Source organism: Impatiens glandulifera, unplaced genomic scaffold, assembly GCF_907164915.1.
Source record: "Impatiens glandulifera unplaced genomic scaffold, dImpGla2.1, whole genome shotgun sequence".
NCBI classification, from domain to species: domain Eukaryota; kingdom Viridiplantae; phylum Streptophyta; class Magnoliopsida; order Ericales; family Balsaminaceae; genus Impatiens; species Impatiens glandulifera.
In genome coordinates this window covers 2,175-15,447 of record NW_025919017.1, presented here as the reverse complement: position 1 = coordinate 15,447, position 13,273 = coordinate 2,175, and the positions used below count along the sequence as shown (strand labels likewise).

The 13,273-nt window shown below is 34.7% G+C and overlaps 1 protein-coding gene across 1 annotated transcript; it reads left to right on the top strand.

Annotated features, from left to right (window-relative positions):
* The first annotated feature begins 6,366 nt into the window (after nucleotides 1-6,366).
* LOC124917336 (uncharacterized mitochondrial protein AtMg00810-like) lies at nucleotides 6,367-6,918 on the top strand. The gene has a single exon (XM_047457790.1). The coding sequence runs from the start codon at nucleotides 6,367-6,369 to the stop codon at nucleotides 6,916-6,918; it is 552 nt and encodes a 183-aa protein (XP_047313746.1).
* Nucleotides 6,919-13,273: the final 6,355 nt, after the last annotated feature.

The following is a 13,273-nucleotide window of genomic DNA, read 5'->3' as shown; positions in this document are numbered from 1 at the left end:
GATCGAGAGATGATGAAGTTAGTCTCCAAGTGAGAGATTGTTGAGTTATGGGCTTACTCTTATAATAAACTCTAAAATTATTAATTAGAGTTTATTAGGTTTGTATTTGGTTTTGGGCTTGAGCCTGACCAAAGTTATTTAGGTTTTATTACTTGAATGTTTACCCTATAAATATGTGATTATTAAGGGTTTACATTAGTAAGACATAATTCTAGAGAGATAAAGTTTGTGGCAAAAACTATGTATTCCTTCTTCTTTATAGTAAAATCTTATGGCGACTGAAGTGGACGTAGCTCAATTTGTGTGAACCACTATAAATATGTGTCTTCTTGTGTTCTTGATTATGAGTTTTTTACAGATCGTTTCAAGCAGGTCGGATTTGAGAGATAGAAATCCTAACAGTAGCTACTCGTCATCTTCATCAATACGGATTTAAGACATATGTTTGGTATCCAAAGCGTACTTCCAAGCCTTTGTATGATAATTTTGTGATAATGTTGGTTAAAGATCGGAAATATATGAATGTTTTATATTTCTTACCCAGAGATTAATGAAATGCTAAAATTTTGTAGTTAAATCATTGCCGATCCCATTTTCTCTCCGTAGAAGATTTGTCAATTGATCTATCTTCAGAATTTGATATTGTTGTGGATGCAATGTTTGGATTCTCATTCCATGGTATAACTTCTTTACATGATAATTTTAGGTTGTGTTTGATAACTTGATTTATCACTTAATTGAATATATTAAAAACTCATATAAAATAAGTATGTTTGATAACATATATTTATAATCTCTTATTACTATATACTTTGTGCATTTGTACCAGTTTTCCTATTTTGTATCCCTAAAAATAATATAAAATAATAATATCCCTATTTTAGAGAATCAAAATATAAATTATTCTACATCAACTTCATTATTCTTATCCATATATCATTTAAATATTCATTAAAACAACCAACTTTTCAACCACCTCAACCACTTAATTACTTATTCATATATATTTAAATATTCATTAAAACAAATAATTTCTCAACTACCTCAACCACTTAATTTATTTATAAATCTTAAATATTTATTCATAATTTCTCAACCACCTTAAGAACATTAAATATATATAAGAACACATTCTAATAAGGAAATGTCTACTTTCACTTTAAAAGAAAATTCTGATTTGTACCAAAAGTTTTCAAGGTGTGTGTTGGATTGATTTTTTTTATTTATTTTAATAGTTCAAACTTTATTTTTTTTACATGATTTGGTGGTAAAAATGAAAGCAATTGTAAAACAAAAATTATATGCCTTCATAGCAATTGTAGAAACATTTGATTTTTAATGTCACTAATACTTCTTTTTTTGCTTTCTTTTGTCCCATGGGCCTCTCCAAATCAATACAATCAGCAATAGTATTCTCTTCATCATTCAAATTAGTTGTGTCACTTGAAGATGTTTTTCTTTTTGTTGGTCCTTGACGCATGTATTCTATCCACTTAGCATTAAATCTCAATTTATTCCAGCAGTTTTCTAATCGAAATAGAGTTTTCTGAATCTCATGGTAGATGAGATTGGCATCCTCAAGCTGAAAGATAAATCTCAAACTTAGTTCATCAATTTGCACTATATAAACTAACCAAGATAAAGTTAAATAGAAAATAATATACCACGTCTATGCCTGTATCACCAGATTTACGGAGGCTTCATTCTCGCTGTGTGTAATAGCCGCAAAACTTGTTTACAGCTTGCTGGATTGTGCTTCATCTATTTGTAAGAGATTTATCTGTTCGTTGCACATACTTAGTCTTTTCTATGACTTCCTTGTAATATGCTCCTACCTTGCTCTAGTATTGATCAATAGCAACAAAACTAAAATTATCATGTAAAGAAGTTATACCTGTTCTATGAATTGGATCAATACTTGTGTTAAGCCAAGCAGAAACCAATAGAAGGTCCTCTTCTGGAGAGAAGTTCTTACTTCGAGCCTTTTTGTATTGATCTTGATTCTGCAGCTCATTGAACTCACAAGTTGACATAAACTGATCATAATTACCACCACTAGTTTGAGATTGAAATGTTTCATTATACACTTCATTATCAACTCCTCCCACCATTCGTATAATTGGAGAAATATCCATGATAGAAATGGGAGAGATCTAGGAAAAATAGCAACAAAAGGAAAAAAATGGGGAGAAAAAAAATGGCGGGATTGTTAGAAATAAAAAGAGAAATGGCGGGATGGTTAGCCATTAAACAGAAAATATATTATTTTATTATTTAGGGATGCTACAGTAATCCCTAAATATAAAGATTCATCATCCCTAAAAAAATTATAAGGATAGAGAATTTGATAAAACATTTTTTTTACAACTTTTATATTATTTATCTTCATAATAAAGATAAAACACATTTTAAGGATTCTGCTACAAATGCCCTAAAGTGAAAACACGTTAAAAATAATAAGCTCAAATATAAAGCTTATTTTAAAAGAGGAAAAAAACTTAACGCGCTACTCTAAAATAATATAATTAGAAGACCACTGTATCTTTCTAAATTTAATAAAATTACTGTTATATATTATAAAGTCGTATTACTTTTCCATTTTTTTCTCTTTATAACATAAAAAATAAGAGAAATATATATATATATATATATATATATATATATATATATAAATAAATATTATCTCTCATATTTATTTATATATATAAATATAAATTCGTATTAATTTTTCATTTTTTTATTATAATTAGAAATAAACAAACTTCCTTATTCATAAATATATATATTTTATTATCTCTTATATATGTTAGTCTATTTTATTTATATATTATTATATATACAAATATATTATATTATGTTAGCAAATTATAATTTAATATATATTAGTTAACAAAAATATAATATTTTTTAAAATTATTTATTTATTTAATATATTATATTATATACTTCAATATATTATATTAAGTTTTTAAATAATATAAGTAATATATAAATGTATAATAGTTCATATATTAATTTTAAATATTATCAAACTAATTGAATGTTGAATACTTAAATTTATGTACCTGTTTGTTAATTTAATTTTTTTTTTATCTTAATAGTTAAGTAATTATTAAATACTTAAAATTCAGTATTTAGATCTTAATTTAAGTTTTATCAAACTCAGATTTTTTACATATTTTTGTAGGTCTTTTATTTTATAACTTGTAAACCTAGGCCGCCATTCGATAATTTAATTCACCAGGTAAACCTAGGCCGCCATTCGATAATCTAATTCAGAGACTATCGTGGGTCGTGGGTTGAGAAATCGCATTTTATTGTCTATATCGATATTCCTTCTACTTGGCATGTTGAGGAAGGAGATATCAATGATCATGGGATAAAACTAGATATGCTGGTAGTTCTATTTCTTATAATGATTGTGTTTTTATCATCATCTTAAAATCTTATATCAAATGAAAAAAAAATCATTTTGAAATGTAATTGATTCTTTTATTTCCATCATCAATTTTAAGTCTCTTTAACCGCTCCTAAGATGGGTACGAATAAATTCCGCGACTCACATCATTTTTTTGACGGTAGATTTGTTCCTCCATCAATTGAAGAAAATCTCCAACTTCCATCATATCCCGGAACTTTTATGTGTGTTCGGGTTGGTTATCTCCAGATTTTTTGATCAAGTAGAAATTATCCATTTAATCATATATATACCTAAAAAGTTAAGAAAAACATATTCTTTGAATTTTCTCTTCTTTGTCTAACTTTATCGCAGTCTCAGATGTGGTTTACAAATGCAGTAAATATTAAGGAGGCAAATTCAATGGCTTTATCAACAACTAGTAAAAATGGGAAAATGTATGTTTTTATTTATCTCCTTTTTGATAGTTTTATCTATTTTAAGTTATTCATCTATTATTCTTTTACTATAATTATAGTTCATTAAGAATGATATTATTAAAAAGATTTGACAAAAATAGTTGTGTATGGTAAGTTTTCTTTGTTGTAAGTTTCTTTTTTGTGTTTTTTGGATCATTGTTTGGATATCCAAACCAGTACACGAATTATGAAAGTCAAGAGGCGCATCAGATTTTTTAAAATCCTTGTGTATCACTATTATTTTATTGGAATGGTTTAAATTGTAAGTTTAAGTATTGATTTTCAGAAAATTGAAAGTTGTAGGTCTTTATTGTCTTTTATACAATTAGGGCTTATTTTATTATTAGTGGGCTTGGGCCTGTATATATAAATAATCTAGGGTTTCTAGGCTAATTACTCCTTTATAAATGAATGTTTGTAAAGGTTGAATATACAACATGTAAGATTCTCAAGACTTTTTCCTAAATATTTAATTCTCAGAGTTTCATATCTTCATAAATGTTCTTAGAAGATCCAATAGTCAAAGTCAACATTTTGTATCAGAGACAAAATCAACTAGAGATGCGGTGACAATGAAGATTGGAAGAGAATGGAACGTGACGCTCTTCTATCAGTTACTCACGAAGAGTAACTACTCAGTGTGGGCGTTGAAGATGCGGGTAAATTACAAGCACAAGGAGTGTGGAAAGTCGTGATAATCGACGATGTCGACGAACTGATGGATAGAATGGCTCTCGTCGCTATCTATCAAGCACTCCCTAAGGACGTCCTTCTCATGGTGGCTGAGAAGGATTCCGTCAAGCTAGCGTGGAGACGCTAAAGACAATGCATGTTGGAGTGGAGAGAGTCAAGGAGACAAAAGTGCAAAACATGAAGACACAATTCGAGGCGATTCACATGAAGAATGGGGAATCAGTGAATGATTTCGCCATGAAATTGACATCCATCGTGACTGGTATCCGCTAGTTGGAAGAGAAGGTGGAGGAGTTCTCTATGTCAAGAAGTTCTTTAGAGCATTACCACAAACATACATGCAAATTGTTACAGTGATCGAGCAATTTGGTGACCTCAAAAATATGATCGTCGAGGAGATCGTCGGTCGTCTTAAAGTCCACGAGGACAGACTTCGCGACTATAGAGACCAAGAGGAGAAGCACCTATTGCTCACGCGTGATGAATGGATGTTACAAATGAAGAAAAACGAAGAAGCCGATTTTTCTTTTAGATCGTCGAGTCGCAGCCGCAACAATGGAGATAACCGAGGTTGTGACAAAAGGTATGGTCGAGGGTGAGGTTGTGCAAAAATCTCACCTCGACAAGAAGATACCAAGCTCCGCAAAGACAAGAGCACAGTGAAGTGTTACGCTTGTCAAAAGTATGGGCACTACGCGTCTAAGTGCCCTAATAAAAGGTTTGACGATGAGACAAACCTCACTAGCTTCTATGACGAGGAGCCAACATTAATGTTTGCTGAGGTAGTGACAAAAGCTTTTTCCGAAGACAATGATACAAACCTCACGAACTTCTATGACAAAAGCTTTTTCTGAAGAAGAAAAAGACAAACCTCGAAGAGTTCATGCAAGAACCGTCCAAGGAGGAATCAGAGGTGGTGTTGTTCAATGAAGAGAAAGTCATGGAGAAACTCCTCACAAGTGGCGATGAGTGTAATCACAACGATGTGTGGTACCTTGATAATGGAGAAAGCAACCATATGACGGGCCATCGACAGAAGCTTAATGAGATTGATGAGAAAATTACTGGAAATGTGAAGTTCGAAAATGGAAGCAAGGAACACAAGTTTCCTAATCTAGCTTGCGGGAAAATTTATGTGAGAAGAGATGTCGTATTCGATGAGGAGAAGAAGTGGGAGTGGTGCAACCACATCAACAAGCTCGTACAAAATTTCATGGAGTTCAGAATCCTACAAGATGTCTATGCGGAGGCACCACTAGTAGAGATGGATCTTGATGAATTCTTGTTATTCACCATTAATGAGCTAACATCATATCATAAGGCGGTAGTCAAAGAGTTGTGGAATGAGGCCATGAACAAAGAGCTCGAGTCTATCAGGAAGAATAAGACATGAGACCTTACCGAATTACCACCCGGTCACAAGACCATCGGGTTAAAGTGAGTTTTCAAGTTGAAAAGAGACAGCGAAGGCAACATCCTCAATCACAAAGCAACATTGGTAGAAAAAGGCTTTGTGTAGAAGCATGGCAATGATTTTGAGGAGAACTTTGCACCGGTGGCGAAACTTGACACAATCAGGCAAATTATTGTCATCACAGATCACCGTGGATGGGAGATTCACCACTTGGATGTCAAATCAGCATTTTTCAATGATGACATCGAAAAGAAGTTTATGTCACTCAACCTAAAGGCTTCATCATCAAGAATAAAGAGCACAAGGTGTAAAAGTTAAACAAGGCTCTCTTCAGACTACGTCAAGCACCAAGTGCGTTGAACACTTTCGTCAACAAGAGAATGATGAGTTTCGGTTTCGTGAAGTTTTCTCAAGAGAAGGTTGTGTACATGAGAAACCATGGAGAAGAAGTATTCATTGTTGGCGTATTCGTCGACGACTTGATTGTGATAGGATCAAGCATCAAGAGTGTTGAGGAGTTAAAAAAATTGATGATGAAGGAGTTCGAGATGAGTGATCTCGGGCTACTCTCGTACTATCTTGGTATCGTGGTGGACCAGAAGAAAGATAGCATCGAGGTGAAGCAGGAAGTTTATCCGAAGAAGATGTGGAAACAGTTTGCAATGGAGGATTGTAACTCGAGCAAGTATCCTATGGAAGCAAAGTTGAAGTTCGGAAAGGATGTGGAAGGAAGCTTAGTGGATCCGAAAGAGTATAGGCGTATCATCGGGTGTCTTAGGTACTTGACGCACACCCGACCTGATATATCTTATGCAGTTGGCATAGTGGGTCGTTACATGGAGAAGCCTACCACTCTACACCAACAGGAAGTAAAACATATTCTTTGTTACGTAAAGGGAACGACGATTTATGGGATTCAGTTAAGAAGAGAATGAGAAGTTGAATAACTCGTTTGTTTTACTGACATCGACCTAACTAGTGACTCAAATGATAGAAAAAGTACTAGAGGGATGGTATTTTATCTCAATGGAAATTTGATCACCTGGAAAACTCAGAAGCAGCGAATTGTTGCTTTATCTTCATGTGAGGCAGAGTTTATGGCAGTTACTGCAGCGTCGTGCCAAGAACTTTGGCTGAGAAACTTGTTGAGCGAGGTGCTCGGATGCGAGTCGAGGTCGATAACCCTTTATGTCGACAACAAGTCCGCAATATCATTAATGAAGAATCCAGTGTTTCATAGACGTAGCAAACACATCGACACTTGGTTCCACTTCATCCGTGAATGCGTCGAGAACCGACAGATCGTTATAGAGTTCGTAGGCACTAGAGAGTAGTATGTAGATATTCTCACCAAGGCATTAACAAGAATCAAATTTGCAGAGATGCAAGAGCTGCTCGGCGTGAAAAATCTCGAACCAAATCAAGCTTACGTGGAAGATTATGAGTTTAAGGCCTTTATTGTGTTTTATACCATTATGGGTTATCTTATTATTTGTGGGCTTGGTCTGTATGTATAAGTAATATAGGTTTCTAAGCTAATTAATCCTTTATAAGGATTGTTTGTAAAGGTTGAATATACAACACTTAAGATTCTGTTACGTGCGGCTCATCAAAAACCTCGGCCCTAAAATATTTTATTCATCCGTCTCTCGGCCCAAGTGTGCATATGGGCCCGTTTATGTTTTTATAGACTAATTCTGTTTTGTTTACTTTCTCTCTTAATTCTCTTAAACTGAATTCGGTTATTTTGAAAGTTTGTTGTAACCGAATACTCTTGGGCAAACCAACCTCTTTAAATGGTGATGCCCACCCCACTTTTTGGGGCTATGAATTGAATATTTTGGAACTTGGTGTTTAAGTTATTTCTCGGCCCTCCTCCCCCTTCTTGGACCGCTAGGTGTGATCTAGTGGTATTTCTCTCCTCCCCTCGGCTCTTCTCTCCCTAACCTCGAATTCTCCTCTAATTCTATATCCGCTGCGCTAGAGTGTTGAATTCCATCATCAAGAACCCGTTTCTTGAATTAAAGAACTTGAAAGGCTCGGCCATAATTAAAAAATCCTAACATCTTGGTATCAGAGCTAGCCGATTCTCAACATGGTAGAAACTCGCCAGCAATCGGAAATGGACGCGCTCAAGGCCCTAATTGAAAACTTGTCACAACAAACAGCAGCAATGCAAACTGCCATAGACCGTAGATTTGATATGGCTGAAGAAAGAATGGCGGCCCTTGAGAGCGGGGCATCTGGAAACGTGCAAGAACCCCGCCACAGACCCTATGATGATAATTCTTGCCACGGTCCTTCACCATTTAGGCCCCCGCACCCTGGCCAGAACCGCGATCAACACTATGCTCCTCCCACTCGGCTAACCAAGGTCGATTTTCCTCGGTTTGATGGGTCGGATGTCGAGGGCTGGCTAATTTCTGCCGAGCAATTTTTCAGAGTCGACAAAACTAAGGATGCCACTAAATTAGAAATCGCCCCCATTCATTTTTCTGGAGAAGCAAGAATGTGGTACGGGTCATATCTTCAAAACCGAAATCATATGGAGGCCCTATCTTGGGCCGTGTTTAAAAGAGACCTTATGACTCAATTCGGGCCATCTATACATGATACACCAATGAGACAGCTAATGAATTTAAAACAGGTTGGGTCGGTTCAAGAATATAACCTCCGGTACATGTCGATCTCTCAAAAGTTATTACATATGCCAAGGGACTACGTCATTGATTGTTACTTGTCCGGTCTAAGGGAAGAAATTGCAAACTGCATCAGGCTGCGATTTCCAGATTCTTTAAACGAAGCAATGGCCATGGCTAAAGTCCAAGAAGCAACATATCGGTCCTTAATGAGCAGTGGTAACTTGTACAGCGCTGAAACATCATTGCTGCCCACACCGTCCAATACCAACACAGCCGGGCCGAGCACCAATACTGACTTCAAGAATTCATCATATGGGTCCTCTTCAAATGCAAACCAGGGCCATGTTAAGCAATTAGACTCAGCCTCAATGGATGAAAAGCGAAAGAAGGGTCTATGCTATTCTTGCAATGAAAAATGGCAACCAAACCATAAGTGTAAATCCAAGTTATTCATGGTCTCGGCCAATCAAGAAGATCAAGAACCTGACCAAGAACCTGTTTTGGATGATCTACCTTCATTGCTCGGCTCAAGGGATGAACCAGCCATATCCTTACATGCCCTGACCGGGTCTAAAGCCTTCCAAACGCTCCAGATTCTGGGCAAAGTTGGGAACCTGCCGGTGGTGATCTTGATCGATACAGGCAGCACCCACAATTTTATCAATAGCAGGATTTTGGAGAAAATAGACCACAAAAGCATAGCAACCCAGGTACAATCGGTTAGAGTGGTTGATGGATCTAATGTTTTATGTTCTAGTGTTTGCAAGGACTTGAAGTGGTCGATGGAAGGCAATGAATACCAAACAGAAATGAAGGTAATTTCCATGGACGGATATGATATTGTGTTGGGAATTGAATGGCTGATTACTCTAGGCCCGTCTTCTTGGGACTTTGAAAAGCTGACCCTATCCTATGATAAGCAAGACAGAACCACGGTCCTTAAAGGGATTCCTCGGTCGCAGGCCAGTTTGATGCATGGAAACCAGCTGGAAAAGACCTTAGATGAATATATTGTTGCTGCCAAAATGCAAGTAAAGAGTAAGCCCGAAGGCCAAACTGTTTCACTAGCTGCAATGACTTTGGAAGATATTCCTAATGATCTAATTAGAAACTATGGCTCATTCGATGCTGCTGTTATGCTGGTTCGGGAAAAAGACTTGGCTTGGATTTTTGAGCCAAGTATGGAGTTTAATCGAAGTGGGAAGAAATTATTTTTGCACCAGGCGCTGGGAACATTGCAGCAACCAAGGCCAACTCTAAACACTGAAAAACTCGATCTTGGGTGCACAGAAATTCTAGACAGGGGCGGAGTGGCAAGCGACCCAGCAGCGCAAAGGACCGCAAGGACCCGGCCAGTTCCACTACTGAAGCGATTTTGCCGAAAGTTTTTTGTGAAAATACGGTCTTATGCTGCGACCTTTGCTGAATGTGCCGAAGCCCGACCGAAGCAATAGTTTTGAAGTTGAAAATGCATATTAGAGGCTGACCAGTCCACGTTCTTTTCGTCGGGGTCGACGAACCTCGAAGGGGGGGATTATGTTACGTGCGGCTCATCAAAAACCTCGGCCCTAAAATATTTTATTCATCCGTCTCTCGGCCCAAGTGTGCATATGGGCCCGTTTATGTTTTTATAGACTAATTCTGTTTTGTTTACTTTCTCTCTTAATTCTCTTAAACTGAATTCGGTTATTTTGAAAGTTTGTTGTAACCGAATACTCTTGGGCAAACCAACCTCTTTAAATGGTGATGCCCACCCCACTTTTTGGGGCTATGAATTGAATATTTTGGAACTTGGTGTTTAAGTTATTTCTCGGCCCTCCTCCCCCTTCTTGGACCGCTAGGTGTGATCTAGTGGTATTTCTCTCCTCCCCTCGGCTCTTCTCTCCCTAACCTCGAATTCTCCTCTAATTCTATATCCGCTGCGCTAGAGTGTTGAATTCCATCATCAAGAACCCGTTTCTTGAATTAAAGAACTTGAAAGGCTCGGCCATAATTAAAAAATCCTAACAGATTCTCAAGACTTTTTCCTTTTTAGCAAATATCTATTTCTCAGAGTTTCATATCTTCATAGTTGTTTTAGAAGATCCAATAGTCAAAATCAACATAGATTGTCAGGTCAGCCTTAATTTTGTTTTGAAAACACCTTTTTTCATGTTAGATTTCTCATTCAGGTGTTGACCCATATTTGTAAATCTGTATATAAATTTAGTATGATACAAGTTCAAAAATTAATGGTTGTATTCGGATTCAGATGAAAAGTAGTTCTTATAAGAGTATTTTTTAAGAGACTCTCAAGTTTGATTCCTATTAAAAATGCTTTCATTTAAGTGGGATCCGTTTTAATTTTTCTAGGAAAATTAAAAAATAATATCTTTTGTAGTTGATTGAAATTTAGGATATTAACATTTCCCTGGCATAAATGAAGTAAGCTTAATTGTCTTTTTGGCAAAATTATAAAACCTATATATTAATAATGGAAGTAGAGGATATATGGAATTTTAATGAGATGTGATACTCAATCTATTTTTAACTTTAACAATTGTCTTGGATAACATTCTAATCGGGATCCAATCCTCATTCTTTGCACAACATTCCATTGGTGAAGTTGTTCTTATTCTACTTCCACACTCTATTCTGAATTATTTCAAACAATTTTATTCTTTTTGAAAATAGGGTTTATTTCACGTAAGAAACTAGCACGGTCCCCATACTTTTAGTAGAAATCAACCCTAAGATATATACAAGATTTTTCTATACAATTAGATTGGTAGACAATTTCATTTAATATTATGGACTGTTTCATAATAAAGCAATTTTGAGATTTTTAGGAATGATGTTTCAGAATGGGGATGCATAAATGACAAAATTTCTTGATCTGAAATAGGCTTCATGATCGATCTGGATTTCAAAAGTACATATACCTTTTAGTAAGAACTAAGGAAATAGTTAAATTTTTCACATTTTCAGCTAACTTGATCGTTTTGATAGGCAGATAGAGTATTAAATAGAGACTAGTCAATAAGACAGTTATACGTCAACGAATTGCTCTTTAGTAATTACTGATATCAATTATAAGACAAACTTCTATTTTCCTTATTGTTATAACATGTGTTTAGTTTCCCAGATTTCCAGCATCAAGAAACAACGATTTGAAAATATCAGCTATAAAAATATATAATAAAATCAGCACGGTAGGCACAGTCAGCACGATCGCGCGATTCGGATGATTTGATAGTCGATTACGGGAAATGTGGTTAGAGTAAAGATCGTCAGTACGTCTGACACTTTCGGCAAGATCGGTACGACCGACATATTGGGGAAAAATCATCTAGGTTATAAGTTGCGAAATTAAGAAACATCGGCTAGAATTTGAACAAGGTTGTCGTTCAAGATTATTGCTCTGACTTTAATCCCATGTTCTGAAGTCACGGTGGAATATGAGTAAAAGGAAAAGTAACAAGATGAAAGAAATGCAAGACTTTGTTCTTAAATGAATCAAAGAAACTTCAAAGAAGGAAATTAAAGAATAAGTGAAGAAATAATTAATAAAAATGTGCTAAAAGCAACAAAGACCCAATTGTTGCTCAAAAACCTTTGGAAATAATGCAAGGAACAAGGAGAAAAAATGAGTTTGATAGATAGGGTATAATGAAATGGACAATTTATTTGGATTCAAAAACAAATCACCAAACTCCTTATGCATGCTAAGAAAGTAGAAGTTGTACATAACAAGGAGAAAATGCAAAACACAACAATCTTGCTTAACATTCACTATCTCCAAGACTATAATTTACTCAAGAAGGATGATTATGAAGTTATAGTCAAATGGTCTGTTGAAACAATGAGGAAGTTAATGAAGACTCCTAAATTGAAGACATATATATACTATCATAAATAATTCTACATGGAAAATCAATGAATTCTGGTAGAACAACATTGGAAAAAGGGCTTTAGATCATGCATACAAATGAAAATTTTACTTGGACAATGAATAGACAAAAGTGGAGGTACTAAATTTTCTTTTTGAATTTAAATTGTCTACTGTAATAGAAGAAAATTGTGTTAAGGAATGAAAACATGCACTGGTTGGAAACTACATTGGAAATAATAGAGTTTCTTTTTTAGTCATCAAAGAGTCACTTATAAAGCAATGGGAGTAAGAGGGACTGGAGAATTCCAATGAAATTGAAACTAGTGTGTTTTTATAATTATTAATTCCACTCTTTTTAGTTTGAAATTATAATTTTAAATTTTATTTTTATGTTTTTTCTAAACAAAAAAATATTATTATTTTATCATTTACAACACGTGGTTAACGTGTTAAACATATAATGTTTATTTTTTAATTAAAAAAAATTAAAATGATGAGCCAATATATATTTCTTAAATTTAGGAAATTAACATTTCGAAATAAATTTTTTTTAAATTCAGGAAGATAAATGTCGAACAAATATTTTGTTTTATTTTTAATTTATAAAGTTAACATGTCAAACTGATATTTTTTTATTTAGTAAATTAATATATCGAATCAATATTTATTTTCTGTATGAGAATCGACATTTAAACAAAAACTTTTGATACTTGATATATTATAATAGGATGTGTCAAACAAATAACTTAATAATATATATATATACTATATATTCAA

Coding starts and splice junctions, on each gene's coding strand:
- LOC124917336 (XM_047457790.1), top strand. CDS start 6,367: ATGAGTTTCGGTTTCGTGAAGTTTTCTCAAGAGAAGGTTGTGTACATG.